Source organism: Melanostigma gelatinosum (assembly GCF_949748355.1).
Source record: "Melanostigma gelatinosum genome assembly, chromosome: 23".
Taxonomy (NCBI): domain Eukaryota; kingdom Metazoa; phylum Chordata; class Actinopteri; order Perciformes; family Zoarcidae; genus Melanostigma; species Melanostigma gelatinosum.
This window is the reverse complement of record NC_136656.1, coordinates 3,592,443-3,610,030: the sequence shown is the minus strand read 5'-3', so window position 1 is coordinate 3,610,030 and position 17,588 is coordinate 3,592,443. Positions and strand designations below refer to the sequence as shown.

Genomic DNA, 17,588 nt, shown 5'->3' with positions numbered 1-17,588 from the left:
GAAAACCAGACAAACCCCCGGTAACACACACACACACTTATATTTACATCTTTTATGCATGTCAGGGGACTCAAAAAGAGAATTTCCTGGGGGCCAAAAGGGCTGTTTGGTCCTGTGTGGGCCCCTATTATTAGTTACCCTTTCCCTTGTTTGCCTAACCGATGCATTGTCTTTTACCACAGTGAGGAAATCTACCAGAGGGAAAAAAGTGACCGCAAAAGACGAGAGAGAAGAAGAAACGGAGCCAGCTGGCGCTGATGTACTGCCTCCAACTGCACTCGATGCCTGCTCGTCACTGGACAAAGGTCCATCAAGCGGTGGCCAGCCGGAGATCCAGAAGACGGAGGTGGAAGCAGCCGGCCGAGCCGACCAGCGATGCTGCCTCTGCTGGGCAGGAGCTGCAGCTGGAGCGTCCAGAGAACCAGACATGTGTGGAGGAAGGAGAGAAGGAGGAGCAGGAAGGAGGGAGCAGGGTGGACATTAAAGGTACAAAGATCGAAAAGAATGATTGACTTGCACCGATAAATCTTTTGGGCTCTCCACAACATTGCAGTGTGCATAGAGAAAACATATTTTTACAAATATTAATGTGTGATTATTGGACTTACAGCGACAGTTCACATTGTTTTTGGTGTAAAATGCTTAGTTTTGAGTTATCAAAAAAATTATTATTTGTTGTATTCAACAATGTCTCTTTCCAGAAAACCATGGCGCGGTGCTCCAGATCATCCACAGAAGTCTTTTAAATGATTTAAAGTTCCTTCTCTTCTTCAGTTGCCAGTAAGCGGAGGAGGGAGCTTCTCGGACCTGAAGCAAAGCGCTCTCGTTCTCAGTCTCCTTCTGTCTCCTCTGACGTCAAACTGCCGGCATTCAAACCCAACAACCCCCTCGGTGAGACGCGTGCATATTATTAACACACTCCCACATGATGCAGATGTTTTCGTCCTCCTGTTTCACTTCTTATTTTCTCCCCTCTTCAGGTCAGGAGTTTGTGGTCCCAAAGTCCGGGTACTTCTGTAACCTGTGCTCTATTTTCTACCTGAACGAGAGCACCGCCAAGGACCTCCACTGCAGCAGCCAGAGACACTATGACAACCTACAGGTACACACACACACACACACACACACACACACAATAAAACACGCTTTTCATGACTTGTGTTTCATTGTTTGTGTTCCCCCTTTTCTTTTTTCAGAAACATTTCCAGAAGCTTCAACAGAAACCATCAAGAAGCTCCACACAAAGTTCCCACGGCTCTGTTTCTGATTGATCCCAACTCCAACATTTAACTGTTATTTGTTTTCTTGTTAGTGTGAAAAGCTGGACTAGTACCACGTCTGCAGCTTTACAAACCCTTACAGAGGGTTTTAGTTGACAAATCATGTGTATAATACACCATGTTGGTCATAACTAATTGCTATCTAGCATTTGTTGTCCTATAAATGTGTAAATATTACTTCCACCATGATAATTAATTGATATTTTAGCATGTATACCATTTCAAACTCTCTCCAACAGTTCTGGTGCCTTGCTCTGCCGACAGTTACAGTTCATCAGTTGTGATGTGGAAACATGGCTCATTTACTCATAAATAAAGGATTACCGGTACTACAGTATTTTTTAGTATATACTGAATTAGTTTGCATTTTGTTTGGCTTATTTTCTGGAAATATGTTTAAAATTTGGATGGGAAGTGGGGATTCATAGCTCAACCGGACTGATTTCTTTTGTACACCGTCGTGAAATAAATCGTCTCATTTCGGTAATACAGGTCAAATCTTATTACACATTTCTAATGCAACATGTAGCACGTTTTGAAGGGTGAACTGTAACTAGTTTGTAACTTGTTTTTAGATTTGTATAGAATTTAATCTTGCACATAATGTCTAACGGTCAGATAAGTGGCAAATTGTCGTCTCTGTACGATCGGATGTCTTCGCTTTCATCAGTAAAGAACCGAAGAGAATCTCCTTCCACTCGTCTTCCTCTGATTAACGTCACCTGCTCCTGCTTCCCACCTTTTTGAAAATATGTACTTCACGCTCATAAAATCCTGTAAGTTCACGTGGAGGCCTGTAGCAGTGACGGGATGTCGACCGGCTGGGTCCACGGAGCTTTCTTGGAGGACGAGGCCTGACTGGAGGTGTGCTGATCCCGGGAGCAGGTGGTTGAAAAGGAATCGTGTTCAGCTGCAGCGTGGACCAGCTTGGGCCTCCTTAACTTCGGGGATTCATCAAGATAAGTCCCTTTTAAATGCAACTCTTCAGGCTTCTCCGAACAGATTATAACGCCTTATAAGTGAATGTGTGGTGGAAATCTGAAATTAAGATCGAGAACCAAGTTGTCTTTCAAGAGTTTATTATAGCTTATTGATGATACATTAGAGAATTATGAATTGTGAGTTTATTCAATTTAGATTGTTTCTCCACAAAGAATCTGCAGATTCATACCAAAAAGCAACCACGACCCAAAGCCGAACTTTCTACCGATTTAAAACGAACTCTTGAACAATTTTGGAGATATCTTCCAACTAAAAATAATTGGCGAGGTTAGATGGATGAGCTAAAGATAACCCTATGTAAACATTATATTTTACAAATTCATTGCTTAAGCTGAAGAAAATGTTTTCAAAAAACGTTCGGATATCCCAAAAAATGCATCACTGCAAAGCTGCGGTTGTTTTACTTCGCTCATGAAAGTTGACTCGAGTATAAAGTTATCGCAGGACAGCGACATAAGGACCAATCTGGTTTGGGGGGTTTTCATGGATTTGTTTACAAAAACAAACAGAATTCTGCCAGCATTATCATTTTTAGCATTTTCTACCAACATCACAAGCCACACTTCAACATTCTTCGCCATCCATCCATTCAAAAAGGTCTCCAGCATACCTTTTTCCATTGTTTCTGTCTCCGCCCCTCCACCCGGCAGCTCTTCCTCCATACAGCTTCCTGCTGTGTCGTGTGTGAAGCCTCAGTCTTGGTCTCCGGTCCTTGCAGTGGACTCTGGTTCTGACAAGGTTACCTCAAAGTACAAAGATACTCAGAGACGGATGTTGATTCCGCTATATCCCTTGAGAGGGTATATCAGAGTAGTTTTATTTCCTTTACAGGTTTATACAACAAATCAAGTAGGTGTAAATATGTGTTCCCATAGGTATTTGTGATGATGCTAGTTGGTCCGGTTACGGTAATCTTACGAGTGTTTTCGGTCCTGTATCAGGATAAGTCCTAAGTCGAACTGACTGTGAGAGGATCTCACTCGTTATTTATGTGTTCTGTTAGCGTCCTGTCCTGCTGTGTGTATGATATTGCTAAGTTTTAATGCATGTATATTGCAAGCAAGCACAATATGATATGAGTTTCTGTCACCATCCTCCTCTTGTACACATCAAGTGCATGTTGTCTCCTTTATGCAATTCTCCAGAGTCCATGATGTATATGTCCTGTGTGCAGTTCACAGGCCTCAGGTTGGAGTCACATTCTCTTACATGGGCCCAGAGTCGCTCTCCCCCCTGTAGGAGTCTGGTCACCATTACTGGTTGCATATCTGGATGGAATGAGAGCATAGGTCTCCGAATGCAGGGGATGCCATCCACGTATTCCTCATTATTTATGGGTATGGAGGTACTCATCATGTGATCTTTTGTGGCGTTGTCCCAACCTTGTTGGACGTAGGGCCTTTGTTCTCTCCCTCTGACTATGAACTGAATGCTGGCCCACCAGGATGCATCTCCGAGCTGCATGTCTGAGAGAGTGCCATTTTGGTTGGAAATAAATTGTTGTATACGTTCCGCTCTTGGATTGGGGACGTATCTCTTTGGTGTTTGAGGTGGGTTGAAAAAAATTAATTGTTGATGTTCCGCTCTTGGAGTGGGGACGTATCTCTTTGGTGTTTGAGGTGGGTTTTCCGCTGCAGCGGCCTCTTTTACTATGTCTGGTAGGAGAGATTTGTCCACGTGGGTATGAGGTGGCTCCGGGTCCTGGAAACACATATGCCAAGAGTTTTAGGTCCATATTTTAATGTTAAGTAAAAACAAATAATGAAGTGATTTGTCAGAGTTGCTGTGAACTTCTTATATGTAGTTTTAAATATTTAGCGACGTCGTGAAACAACCACAACCGTTGTCTGAAAGACTGCCAAAATCCCAGTCTTCTAACCGTGATAAGAGATGGACGGAAATTGCATCTTATACTTTTACTTTGTAACTGTACGTTATAATCCCGTTCTTCAACTGGTCATCAAAGCAAATAAAAACACCACTTAAATACAAATAGTATGAATGTTTTAGAACATTTTACACCTCTTATTCTAAGTCTTTGCACTACTGTTTATTTGAACTTAGTTAATGACACCATACCATACTGTGGGTGGATCTTCCCCACTGCAAACAGCCCTTTTGATCTTCATTTGTATCGTTTTAATGTCTATCACCAGTCACAAGTTTTATTGGAAGAGTACACACTCACCTTCACGTCACAGGAAGACGGCCCTTCTTAAATATTCACTGAGTTATGTTTTTGTGTGAAATTCATGTTTTGTTTGTCGACAAACCGATCCTCACAGCATCGTACGAAGTTGCGTACCTGATCGCAAATCATTCATTGAGTGATGTTTTTGTGTTTTGTTGGTTTTGTTCTTTGCACACAGTGATTTTGTGTGCAACTGATGCATGGTTCATTTTGTGCACGAATAAAATATATACCTATGTTTTGAAGAAATATTTAATTCTTCCAATTTCGAAGGGTTCGGTGAATGCACTGATGAAGCGCGCAGGGTTCAGTAGCTCCAATAAGGTTAAGAACCACTGCTCTGTTCATTCCTTCTGTGTGGACCGGAACATTACAACTGACTTGGTTTTTCCAAAGTTCTTCATAGCAGCCAACAATTCATTGAGAGACATAATAATAAACCCCCTCCAGTTTGGTAATATGATGGTAATATAGAGGAAGGCTGACTGTCCTGCTGACCACACTACAGCTGACATATTATTATGTAGATTTCCTCGACACAGAAAGACAAAAAGTGTAAGAATACCTTTACTCGAACAACAGTGAGTTCTTTGACATCTAAGCTCTTTATGCGCTCCAATTTCTTTGCGTCTTCCTCGTTGTGAAATCTCACGACTGCCTGCAAATGCACACACACAAACATACATATCCATGTGTTACTACAACCATCAGGACTATATACACTCACACCTAACGTTGACAGCTCACCACCACCAACTGCTTCCACTTGGAATCCGCTAGTCCGCTCGGGACAACGTACGTGGCGGTCACATCAGTGTCGGTATTTTTAAATGGACTCTTTTACATCGCTGATGTCAAGAAATTGTTCCTGTGCAGATTTGCATGACCCATCGTGCTCTCAGGGAACATAAGCATTTTGAATAGGATGAAAAGGTAAAGCATCAGCAGATACAAGCCTCTCTCTATACATACCTTCTCTGTGGACCGGCACATTACAACTGACTCGATTCTTCCAAATTTCTTCACAGCAGTCAACAATTCAAGGTAAGTGATAAGACTATGAACCCCCTCCAGTTCCACCTCGGTTGGTAGCAAAGATTTATCAGACTGAGCAAAGAGAGAGAAAAACAAATGTTTAGACTGAATATAATGCATCCGTTAGTTTTTTTAGTTCAGTGTATTTACATCAGGGAACATGTACAAAAATACATTCATCTCAGAAAAGAGAAGCGATGTTTGTGGAAGAACTTGCCTCGCTCTTTTGCAGACCGGGAGTTCCTTCAGAGGGCTTTTTGGTGGAGGAAGAGGCAGAAGACGAGGAGGGTAACGATATGGAATTCATCTTGGCTAGCTCGGCCATTAAGGCGGGAGCCAGAGTGTCAATCACAGTCTCCAGGTCAAATTCATTTGACAGAGACTGGACAGCTAGAAGAAAAAAAAAAAAAAGGGTGTCTGACAACATTGCAGCATTTTGGTGGTTGCGAAGTCTCAGACTGCGTCTCTATTGTAAGATGAAAACATTTAAAGTTAAAGAGCATAAAATCGTGAAGAAACCACAAAAACAACAGGTTGTATTGCTGGCATTCACCTGTACATTAAGCGTTAACGGACGCAGGTACGTTACGACACAAAAGTCTTTAAACACGGTGTTAAGTCATTCAAACGTTTGTCACTTCTCAAACCTGATGTTTCCTGTAGTTTCTCAACCAAGTTGTCTGTATTGCTCGACTTTCGTTTGCGGGACCACCTCCCGGCTCTCCTTCTCGATCGGGTATGAGGTGGCTCCGGGTCCTGGAAACACATATGCCAAGAGTTTTAGGTCCATATTTTAATGTTAAGTAAAAACAAATAATGAAGTGATTTGTCAGAGTTGCTGTGAACTTCTTATATGTAGTTTTAAATATTTAGCGACGTCGTGAAACAACCACAACCGTTGTCTGAAAGACTGCCAAAATCCCAGTCTTCTAACCGTGATAAGAGATGGATGGAAATTGCATCTTATACTTTTACTTTGTAACTGTACGTTATAATCCCGTTCTTCAACTGGTCATCAAAGCAAATAAAAACACCACTTAAATACAAATAGTATGAATGTTTTAGAACACTTTACACCTCTTATTCTAAGTCTTTGCACTACTGTTTATTTGAACTTAGTTAATGACACCATACCATACTGTGGGTGGATCTTCCCCACTGCAAACAGCCCTTTTGATCTTCATTTGTATCGTTTTAATGTCTATCACCAGTCACAAGTTTTATTGGAAGAGTACACACTCACCTTCACGTCACAGGAAGACGGCCCTTCTTAAATATTCACTGAGTTACGTTTTTGTGTGAAATTCATGTTTTGTTTGTCGACAAACCGATCCTCACAGCATCGTACGAAGTTGCGTACCTGATCGCAAATCATTCATTGAGTGATGTTTTTGTGTTTTGTTGGTTTTGTTCTTTGCACACAGTGATTTTGTGTGCAACTGATGCATGGTTCATTTTGTGGACGAATAAAATATATACCTATGTTTTGAAGAAATCATATTTAATTCTTCCAATTTCGAAGGGTTCGGTGAATGCACTGATGAAGCGCGCAGGGTTCAGTAGCTCCAATAAGGTTAAGAACCACTGCTCTGTTCATTCCTTCTGTGTGGACCGGAACATTACAACTGACTTGGTTTTTCCAAAGTTCTTCATAGCAGCCAACAATTCATTGAGAGACATAATAATAAACCCCCTCCAGTTTGGTAATATGATGGTAATATAGAGGAAGGCTGACTGTCCTGCTGACCACACTACAGCTGACATATTATTATGTAGATTTCCTCGACACAGAAAGAAAGACAAAAAGTGTAAGAATACCTTTACTTTAACAGTGAGTTCTTCGACGTCTAAGCTCTTTACGCGCTCCAATTTCTTTGCGTCTTCCTCGTTGTGAAATCTCACGACTGCCTGCAAATGCACACACACAAACATACATATCCATGTGTTACTACAACCATCAGGACTATATACACTCACACCTAACGTTGACTGCTCACCACCACCAACTGCTTCCACTTGGAATCCGCTAGTCCGCTCGGGACAACGTACGTGGCGGTCACATCAGTGTCGGGTATTTTTAAATGGCATTTTCAATTTTAAAATGGACTCTTTTTTTACATCGCTGAAGTCAAGAAATTGTTCCTGTGCAGATTTGCATGACCCATCGTGCTCTCAGGGAACATAAGCATTTTGAATAGGATGAAAAGGCAAAGCATCAGCAGATACAAGCCTCTCTCTATACATACCTTCTCTGTGGACCGGCACATTACAACTGACTTGATTCTTCCAAATGTCTTCACAGCAGTCAACAATTCAAGGTAAGTGATAAGACTATGAACCCCCTCCAGTTCCACCTCGGTTGGTAGCAAAGATTTATCAGACTGAGCAAAGAGAGAGAAAAACAAATGTTTAGACTGAATATAATGCATCCGTTAGTTTTTTTAGTTCAGTGTATTTACATCAGGGACCATGTACAAAAATACATTCATCTCAGAAAAGAGAAGCGATGTTTGTGGAAGAACTTGCCTCGCTCTTTTGCAGACCGGGAGTTCCTTCAGAAGGCTTTTTGGTGGAGGAAGAGGCAGAAGACGAGGAGGGTAACGATATGGAATTCATCTTGACTAGCTCGGCCATTAAGGCGGGAGCCAGAGTGTCAATCACAGTCTCCAGGTCAAATTCATTTGACAGAGACTGGACAGCTAGAAGAAAAAAAAAAAAAGGGTGTCGGACAACATTGCAGCATTTTGGTGGTTGCGAAGTCTCAGACTGCGTCTCTATTGTAAGATGAAAACATTTAAAGTTAAAGAGCATAAAATCGTGAAGAAACCACAAAAACAACAGGTTGTATTGGTGGCATTCACCTGTACATTAAGCGTTAACGGACGCAGGTACGTTACGACACAAAACAAGTCTTTAAACACGGTGTTAAGTCATTCAAACGTTTGTCACTTCTCAAACCTGATGTTTCCTGTAGTTTCCTTCTCGATGGCAACCACCTCTTGTCGCTCCTCCTTATCGGCGACCACCTCTCGGCGCTCCTTCTCGATGGCGACCACCTCTCGGCGCTCCTTCTCGATGGCGACCACCTCTCGGCGCTCCTTCTCGATGGCGACCACCTCTCGGCGCTCCTTCTCGATGGCGACCACCTCTCGGCGCTCCTTCTCGATGGCGACCACCTCTTGTCGCTCCTCCTTATCGGCGACCACCTCTCATCGCTCCTTCTCGATGGCGACCGTCTCTTGTCGCTCCTCCTTGTTGGAGACCGTCTCTCATCGCTCCTTCTCGATGGCGATTGTCTCTTGTCGCTCCTCGTTGGCGACCGCCTCTCGTTGCTCCTTCTCGATGGCGATTGCCTCTTGTCACTCCTCGTTGGCGACCGCCTCTCTTTGCTCTTTTTCGATGGCGATTGTCTCTTGTCGCTCCTCGTTGGCGACCGCCTCTCGTTGCTCCTTTTCGATGGCGATTGTCTCTTGTCGCTCCTCGTTGGCGACCGCCTCTCGTTGCTCCTTCTCGATGGCGATTGCCTCTTGTCGCTCCTCGTTGGCGACCGCCTCTCGTTGCTCCTTCTCGATGGCGATTGCCTCTTGTCGCTCCTCGTTGGCGACCGCCTCTCGTTGCTCCTTTTCGATGGCGATTGTCTCTTGTCGCTCCTCGTTGGCGACCGCCTCTCGTTGCTCCTTCTCGATGGCGATTGCCTCTTGTCACTCCTCGTTGGCGACCGCCTCTCTTTGCTCCTTTTCGATGGCGATTGTCTCTTGTCGCTCCTCGTTGGCGACCGCCTCTCGTTGCTCCTTCTCGATGGCGATTGCCTCTTGTCGCTCCTCGTTGGCGACCGCCTCTCTTTGCTCCTTTTCGATGGCGATTGCCTCTTGTCACTCCTCGTTGGCGACCGCCTCTCTTTGCTCTTTTTCGATGGCGATTGTCTCTTGTCGCTCCTCGTTGGCGACCGCCTCTCGTTGCTCCTTCTCGATGGCGACCGCCTCTCGTTGCTCCTTCTCGACGGCGATCGTCTCTCGTCGCTCCTTCTCGATGGCGATTGTCTCTCGTCGCTCTTCCTTGACGGCGACCGTCTCTCGTCACTCCTCCTCGAAGATGATCGTCTCTCACGGCTCCTCCTCTGAGACGACAGTCTGTCGTCACTTCTCCGTGGTGAAGATTGTCTCTCAGGACTTCTTGAACGCGATCGATAGCGGAAGGAAGTAGGGCGGTCGTACCGCGGGGAAGAAGAACGAGACCGGGACCTGGTAAAAGTTCAGATCACATCTAATGACAATCTTAAAAATTTCTCAAGGGGGGACTCAATCTAAAGAGGTTAAAATGCTGATGCAGATATTCTAAAAGGTTCTGCAGGAACATATTTGGTGTTTTTCACTTATTGCTCGCATTAGAATTTATCCATCACAGACCTGCGAGTGTATCTGGACCTCTGTGGCGATCGTGATTGGCGACTGCATCTCTTCTGTTTGCCCTCTGAGCGGTGGGGCCGACGGGGACTGGGCGAGCGGGAGCGGCTTCCATGTTTGGCTTTCTGACGATGCTGATAAGTCTGTGAAGAGGCTGAGGGCGAGGCATCTTTACCTGGAGCACTGAAGAGAGCAAGGGATGGGAAAAGCATGAGGAACGATAGGAAAGCAAAGTTTTCCAAAATCAAACAGGGTACTGGTTCACTAACTGATCGTGGTTGCAACATGTTTGATGGATTTCAGCCCTGAATTGGTCGAATGGGGCAACATTTTTGAGGGGGGGTCATGACGCCTGACCAATCACCCGAATGACCAGTTTCCAGTCTGATTTCCAACATTGCTTCTGTCAAGCGTAACAAATTTACCTGAGTGCAATCTCACCATCCCACTCCGGGTATCTGTTTAAAAAACACAAATGAAACACACCTATTAAAAAGAGGACAGATGTTTACAACAGCCAAAGGTTTCTGCGGCGAGGTAGGCAGCCATGAAGCAGTCGTACTCAAGTAATGCTGCTAATGTCGGAGTATCACGGAATAGTACGGGTTCTGCAGAATACAACTATAGAACAACCAGAGGAGGTACCTTAAACAACCAAATATGAACCCTGACAGAAGTTGAACTAGCTTGGCAAAAGGCAATGGTTATCAAAAAGTAACGAGATCTTCACAGGGAAAAGTTAAAAGAAGAAAGACTGACCGTCTTCGGAGGACTCTGCAGCTCTCAAGGTGACAGTTGGTGTTCTGGTGGGAGATCCAATCCTAGTAGTCGGAACAACAAACGGCATTAGATAGACCTCACTATTGTCAAAACTGCTATCAGCTGTCAATATTCACTCACTTATGTGATTGTCTGACAACATATCTTTTATTCAACATTACAGCAGCCATAAAGAAACGGCTCCTCTTTGTTGGTCTGTTGAGTCTCTCAAGTCCAAGTGTCCAATTCAATTTCTCTGCTATTGTGTACAGTTTGTGTTGTGTGTGTTGATGTTAAAGGAGTCTTTACAGCAGTCATCTGAAGAACACGAACAAGTGAAGAGCTGCGACACTCTCCAGCAGTAAATAGTGTTTGAATCAAGTAGTGAGAAACACACGTGTAGTACATGGATTAAATCCTTCAGAAATGTTGGCCGCTCTTTTCTTTACAGTCACAGCAGACTTTTGTCAGCTTTGAGTGCAAGAGCAACAATTCATTCCTCAATGCATCTCTATAACAACTAACAATTGTTTCATCGCATTTTAACTGAATATACAATCCGGGGGAAAAAGCCTAAAAACTGAGAAAGAAGGAAAACGGTCCTCTTCCATCATCATTTGATGCTCTAGTTCTTCAGATGTGCAGATTCTTGTACTCAACAGTTTTAAGTCAGTCAAATCACATGTAAATCACACAGTGTAAACTTGAATTACAGATTAACAAAAAACTGTTAGCGATGGCTGGCATCCTTGGAGCTTCATGGTAAAAACATATTTAGTACATTCAAATTAGTTAACGTAAATAAAATTCAAATTGAAAGAATATTTTACATAAATCCTTTCACATAGGCTTCAATGTATCGTCCTTAGACTTTTTAAATCCTTCAGTTGTCCCAAAAAGTAAAATGATTATCAATTTAAAATAGAATTTCAGAACGTAAAAGAACATTTTAGATGTTGAAATAAATAGCCCAAAATTTTCGTACGGGAGTTAGAACAGAGTGCAGACTTCCACTCACCTCCATGCGAGGACATTCTCTGTTACACAGACAACAGGTATGTGGAAAGAGTCTCGGTGAGGCCGCTGCATAATCATGCATCATGGCCGCTGTTGGCAGACCCTTGGAGACTGCAGGCTTTACCGGAGGCCGCCTGTTGGAAGGTGGCATCGTCCCAAGAATGAAGCCCATCAGATCCGCGATTGGCTGAGGCAGAGCTGGAGGACTGACGATGGGGGGAGGACCAACAGGAATGAACACCGGATGCTGCATGGCATCAGTGATGCTGGGCATGTGAGATGCAGGGGAAACTGACTTTGCAGCAGGAATAAATGGAGGCCACATGGCTTGTGGTTCCGGCTGCTTCTGCATCTGCTGTGTCTGCTGCTCCGGCTGATTCTGCATCTGCTGCTGCTGCGTCTGCTGCACCGGCTGCTTCTGCATCTGCTGTGTCTGCTGCTCCGGCTGATTCTGCATCTGTGTCTGCTGTGTCTGCTGCACCGGCTGCTTCTGCATCTGCTGCGTCTGCTGCACCGGCTGCTTCTGCATCTGCTGTGTCTGCTGCACCGGCTGCTTCTGCATCTGCTGTGTCTGCTGCTCCGGCTGCTTCTGCATCTGCTGTGTCTGCTGCACCGGCTGCTTCTGCATCTGCTGCGTCTGCTGCACCGGCTGCTTCTGCATCTGCTGTGTCTGCTGCTCCGGCTGATTCTGCATCTGTGTCTGCTGTGTCTGCTGCACCGGTTGCTTCTGCATCTGTGTCTGCTGCTCCGGCTGCTTCTGGATCTGCTGCGTCTGCTGCACCGGCTGCTTCTGCATCTGCTGCGTCTGCTGCACCGGCTGCTTCTGCATCTGCTGCGTCTGCTGCACCGGCTGCTTCTGCATCTGCTGTGTCTGCTGCTCCGGCTGATTCTGCATCTGTGTCTGCTGCGTCTGCTGCACCGGCTGCTTCTGCATCTGCTGCGTCTGCTGCACCGGCTGATTCGGCATCTGCTGCTTTTTCCTCTGCTCAGCAATGGTTGACCCCTGTCCTGGGGTTTTACTCTGGTTCTTAATAACTCTGGTGTCATTACTGTCAACGAGCACAAGGCCGGGTCTACTAGGATCCACACCACGTAACAAAGTGCATGGTGGTTGGGTTTTCATTGTTGACTGGCGATCTGCCTCTGGTTCTTTCAACGGAACGGGTTTGGGGGCTTCAGACTTGACAACTCTGACGTCCGCGTCTTTCCGATAGAAAGGGGCGATTGTTTGGGTTTGCAGTCGGTTAGTCTGATCATTGCTTGGAGGAGAAACAAAGCTCGGTGTTGAACTGTGCAAAGAGCTGAAACTGGAAACAGAACTCGCCTGGTCACGAGAAAAACCCAAGGCACTGCTTTTCACCTCTGTTTTTTGCAGTGGTTCTCGACCGTGTCTGCTGCTATTGTAAGTGTCCATCGGCAACATACTTCCACTCCCACCGCTGGTATCTCTGCTGACGCTGGTCCTTCCAATCTCTTCAACAGCCCCTCCAGTATATTTGCCTGTATGTCCATAGTCGATCACATTACTCGGCTGGCGAACAGCCGGCGATATTTCCTCCTGGCGCATCCCTGTCCCTCCAGAATGACTCATTCTGGTGGGTTGGGGTTCGGGACGGGGTTTTGACTGAGCATCAGTCGTAGCTCTCTTGGTCTTCTCAAGGCGGATTTGCCGCAAAATGAACGGCAGGTTAGCAGGGGTGATCTGGTTTTCGGGATACGAGATGAGATGTTCCAAGTCCTCTTTTTCAAGTCCAAAATGCACAAGGATGTTGGAAGCTGAGGTGTACTTTTGTCGATTGGGCTCTGTAGGGGCCGCAGGATTGTCCGGCAAGGGTTTGTCAAAATCACCTAACCCTGGAATGGAAGGCATATCACGTTCTCTGTCACTGGAAGCATTAAACCTACCATCAACACCGCTTGCATAGTTAGACGAAGCAGACGATGAATAAAATGTAGAGGGTTCATCGGCAGTGGGCCTTTCGTAGTTCGATGACGTGTCCGAGGAGCTACTGCCACTTTCAACTCCCGGGTATCTACGTCCTAGAGAGGCAGAGGTTGAGGACGTTGAGTAGGAGACCATCCCTGAGCCTGAGGAGAGAAGCTCCCTTTGCGTGCCAATAAAGCGAGAGTCTATGGGCTGTTGCATTGGTTTGCAAAGAAGCCTCAACTCCTCTCTGGCTCTACTAATATGCATGTCTATAGACCTCTCCATGTTCTTGTTTATAATGGCCCTACTCGGTTCAGGCTTGTCGCTCATCAACTGAGGCAGCAGTGGTGGAATTATTCCCCCAGAGTTGGCAGAAGTCACAGAAGAAGTTCCAGGAGAGCTGAAGCTGGACCCAGGTCCAAGGCGAGGAGCTGCCGTCAGAGGGTCCCTCTCTGCCGGTCCACCGGAGAGTCCATACTGCCCTTGGGTGGCTCTTTGGTTCACAGAGGCATTGTTCCCAGAGGGGTTGTACAGGGGATGGGACATGGTGAAGGAGATTGATGGCCGCAACAGTTGGGGAGGGGGGCGTTGTGGGTATGTAGGTCGCGGCTCGGCTGCCAACAACGAGAGCGTTGTTTATCTGCGTCACTGCTAGCTGGGCTTTCAGTTGAGCCAGCCGCAAGGAGGCAGCCTGCTGGCCGAGCAGGAGCGAGCTCCTGTGGAGCCCTCCAAGCAAGGGGCTTGTTAGGGGCCGTGGAGCGGGAGAAGGGGCACAACGCTCCGATAGCAATGCAAAGCTGAAAAGTAAAAAAAACAACAAAAAGGATGGTGTTATTGAATGGGATTGGACTTCAGCTTCTTGGCTGGGTTAAATCCATCATCTGGATGGTCTTGTCTTGAAGTCATCCACTCTGGCGCTGTATGAAATAAACATCATGCTGTATTGAAGAATACTTGAAACTAGAGATTGAGACATAAACTCATGTTTACAATGTTTACTGAGGTAATAAATCAAGAGAGAAGTAGAGTAATTTTCTCACAGACTTCTATACAACCAGAGGAGTCGCCCCCTGCTGGTCAGTAGAGAGAATGCACGTTTTAAGACACTTCCGCATTGGCTTCACTTGGCAGAACCGTTAGTTGCCGCTTGCTTCCACCCTGTGTCGCCGTCTGAATTTGGTGAATTTCATTAGATTTACGTCTTATTTGATGCCTTGGGAATAACTTCTATGGGTCTTTCTCATTCCCTGATTTTGTTCCTTGCTTGATTTCTTTTCTCAACTCCGAGCGTTTTAGTCCACCCCATGGGAGATACAAGTGGAGGAGAAGACACGAGGAGAGTAAACATAAAGAATTATAGGGGTTCAATTTGATGTAGCCTACATTCAGTAAAAAGAATCGGGTGAATGTCACTCAGAAATGTGGTTTAACAGAGCCTTATGAGGAGCTACATGATCAACTCAGACTTTCTGTCAGAAAGTCTGAGTTGATCATCTTAAATATGTAAAATGTATGAACACAAAAAGGAACTGTTACATTTGTAGAGTCCAGTGGTTTGAGATCATTACAGCTGTGTGTCCCGCCGCTTTTATTTGTTTACGTGTGCCAAAAACACGACTGCGAAGGACACACCCGAGTTTCCTTTGCTCATAAGCTCCTCCGCCAAGCATCCTCGTTCCTCGGCCTTCAAGGTGCATTTTTAGGAATTGGGAAGAGATCGATTTATGCACATCAACGCTGTCTTTCAGCACGCCATCATTGCCCAACGAGAGCTAAAATGGCTAAACTTGCCTCGCGTGCTACTGCTAGCGTGCACTAGCGGACGTCTACGGCCTGTTACAAACAAACGTTTAACGCGGTTTTCAGAAGCCAAACATCACGTCAAAGCGAGTAGTCACGCGGTGCTTCGCTCTCTACTTGTACAACGTTTTTGTTGTTGCATACCTTCCGTTATTTGTGAATATTGCACGTCTCTGGTGTGTTCAAACTCATCTTCTAGATGTCTGCAGGCAGCTACTTCAGAACGAACCTGTACACTTCCGGTTTTAGTGTCACGCCTTCAAAGTAAAAGCGCGAACGTTACAAGTAAAGTAATGTAAAAGGTCTTGCATTCAAAATCTTTTTTTAGTAAAAGTCCATGAGTAGAAACTACTTATCATCAAACTATAGGCCTCTCTAAAGTACCGGACAGTAATAATGATGTCACTGGATTAAAATGATGAATACATTAATGTGTAAGCATCACTATAATGTTGCATTTCATAAAGGTGGAGCTTTTTTTAAAATTGCAATATGAAGTATTGATTGTGTGTCTCTGCAAACGAGTGGAGTAAAAAGCAATATTGGCTACTATAAAGTAAAAAAAATGGAAATACTAGAGTACAAGTACCTCAAAATCATACTTAAGCACAGTACTCGAGTGAATAAACTTCGTTACTTTCCAACACTGTTGGTCGGCATTCAAATAAACTACTCAACCAATCTTGTGTTTGGAGTTTTTGGTAGCATGGCTCTTACTTTATTTACATTTAGCTCCAACTGGCTGGATCAAAAGTTCATGTTAAACATAAATAGAAACAAATTGAAGAGTTATAGATCATGTTGAGAATTAATTTGACCCAAAGCTGAAATGATCAGTTAGTTCTCAATTCATTCACTTTATGTCGGTTAGGTTGAGAATATATACGGCGTAAAAGTCCTGCTTTTTAACACTTAATCATTCTTGTCCATGAATTTGGGTTTCACTAGTCGTGTTATAGAACATGTTAACATTTCTACAAGTTCATACAAATCAACATCGATGACTAAATGCTGCTTTGTCTTATTTCCTTTGCTCGTTAAATGAAGAAGGGTGTGAAAAGCAGAGAGGATACGTGTGTTATCATTATTCTGCCACACATTGGTGCTATTCTCACATCATTTCAGTTCATACATTTAATAGAGGCTCGTAATGGTATTTTGATCAAACGGTTTCTGTTACCATAAATTACACATTAATTAAGAATATATCAACACCCCGCCTCCCTCTCAAATATATCAGATCCATTCAAAAACAGATGCATTGTTAACATCTGCACAAATGAAAACGAAAATATGTTTTGAGACACAAATGAAGTGAGGGGAGAAGGAACTTTTCAAATCAGTAGTTTTGTAGATTATTTTGTTCGTTTGTTTTAATTTACTAAATTAACCACGTGTTTCAAATTGTTTTCAACTGAGTCCGTAATCCTGAAGAAAATACGTTTCCCTCCAAACATAACAAAGAGAGCAGGAACGTCATTTTTTAAGAGACAGGGTTGCAGCATTGAGTCTTTCATAATGAAAAGCCATTGACCACTCAGACTGCTGAGTCAACAGTTTATTCAAACGTGACGGTGAATATTTTCATGAAAGGATCTTTCTCTGGGCGGGATTGCATCAAATCAATAATGTATCCCCGTTATCCCCTCCCCCGACCACATGGCTTAACGTGTGTGTGTGTGTGTGTGTGTGTGTGTGTGCGCGCGTGCGTGCGTGTAGGCATTATAATCACACTGCAACATCACATCAAATACATTTGCAGAGCTTCAAAGTCAATCGGAGCCAACCAAGTTAGTAAATCACAACAATGCTGAACAACACCATCTTAACCTCAGCTTTTAACAGGAATGTCATTCAAATGTTCATGTCTAATGTATTTACTGTGCATATCCCAGGGGAAGAGCACTCTTACCTTTAGGAGACGACAAGGACCCCACCAGAGATGAGCAACACTGACTTTAGTTCTCGCAAAAAGTAAGGTAAGAGATTACAAAAATGCATGAACCCTCCAGGAGTCATCACAAAAGGCAAAGTACGAACCCCCGATCCTTTCTCGTCTCCTTGGCGCTTCCTGCAGCCGCCAGGTCCATATATGGCAGACAACAGATCATTGGCCGAAACAGTTCTCTTATCACCTCTGAAAGGCCTATTTTTCAGGTCACTTTCCTGATAAC

General features: G+C 44.5%; 2 protein-coding genes across 2 annotated transcripts in view; one reads left to right on the top strand and one right to left on the bottom strand.

Annotated features, from left to right (window-relative positions):
* Positions 1-1,627, top strand: part of LOC306796767 (uncharacterized protein) — a 30,818-nt gene extending 29,191 nt beyond the window's left edge. The window contains exons 11-15 of the mRNA XM_079295836.1: positions 10-20; positions 222-486; positions 775-891; positions 981-1,102; positions 1,197-1,627. Of these exons, the coding sequence (XP_079151962.1) occupies positions 10-20; positions 222-486; positions 775-891; positions 981-1,102; positions 1,197-1,271 (590 nt within the window). The 3' untranslated portion in view covers positions 1,272-1,627. The remainder of the gene's footprint in view (positions 1-9; positions 21-221; positions 487-774; positions 892-980; positions 1,103-1,196) is intronic.
* A 1,429-nt stretch (positions 1,628-3,056) lies between these two features.
* Positions 3,057-15,628, bottom strand: LOC306796766 (uncharacterized protein). Its single transcript, XM_079295835.1, has 14 exons — positions 15,559-15,628; positions 11,689-14,411; positions 10,671-10,732; positions 10,337-10,369; positions 9,915-10,094; positions 8,467-9,749; positions 8,035-8,207; positions 7,755-7,889; positions 7,327-7,416; positions 6,156-6,264; positions 5,726-5,898; positions 5,446-5,580; positions 5,039-5,131; positions 3,057-3,983 (listed from the first exon to the last, which is right to left on the bottom strand). Exons 2-14 carry the CDS (start codon positions 14,158-14,160, stop codon positions 3,369-3,371), a joined length of 5,553 nt encoding a protein of 1,850 aa, XP_079151961.1. The 5' UTR covers positions 14,161-14,411; positions 15,559-15,628; the 3' UTR covers positions 3,057-3,368.
* Between the last annotated feature and the right edge of the window lie 1,960 nt (positions 15,629-17,588).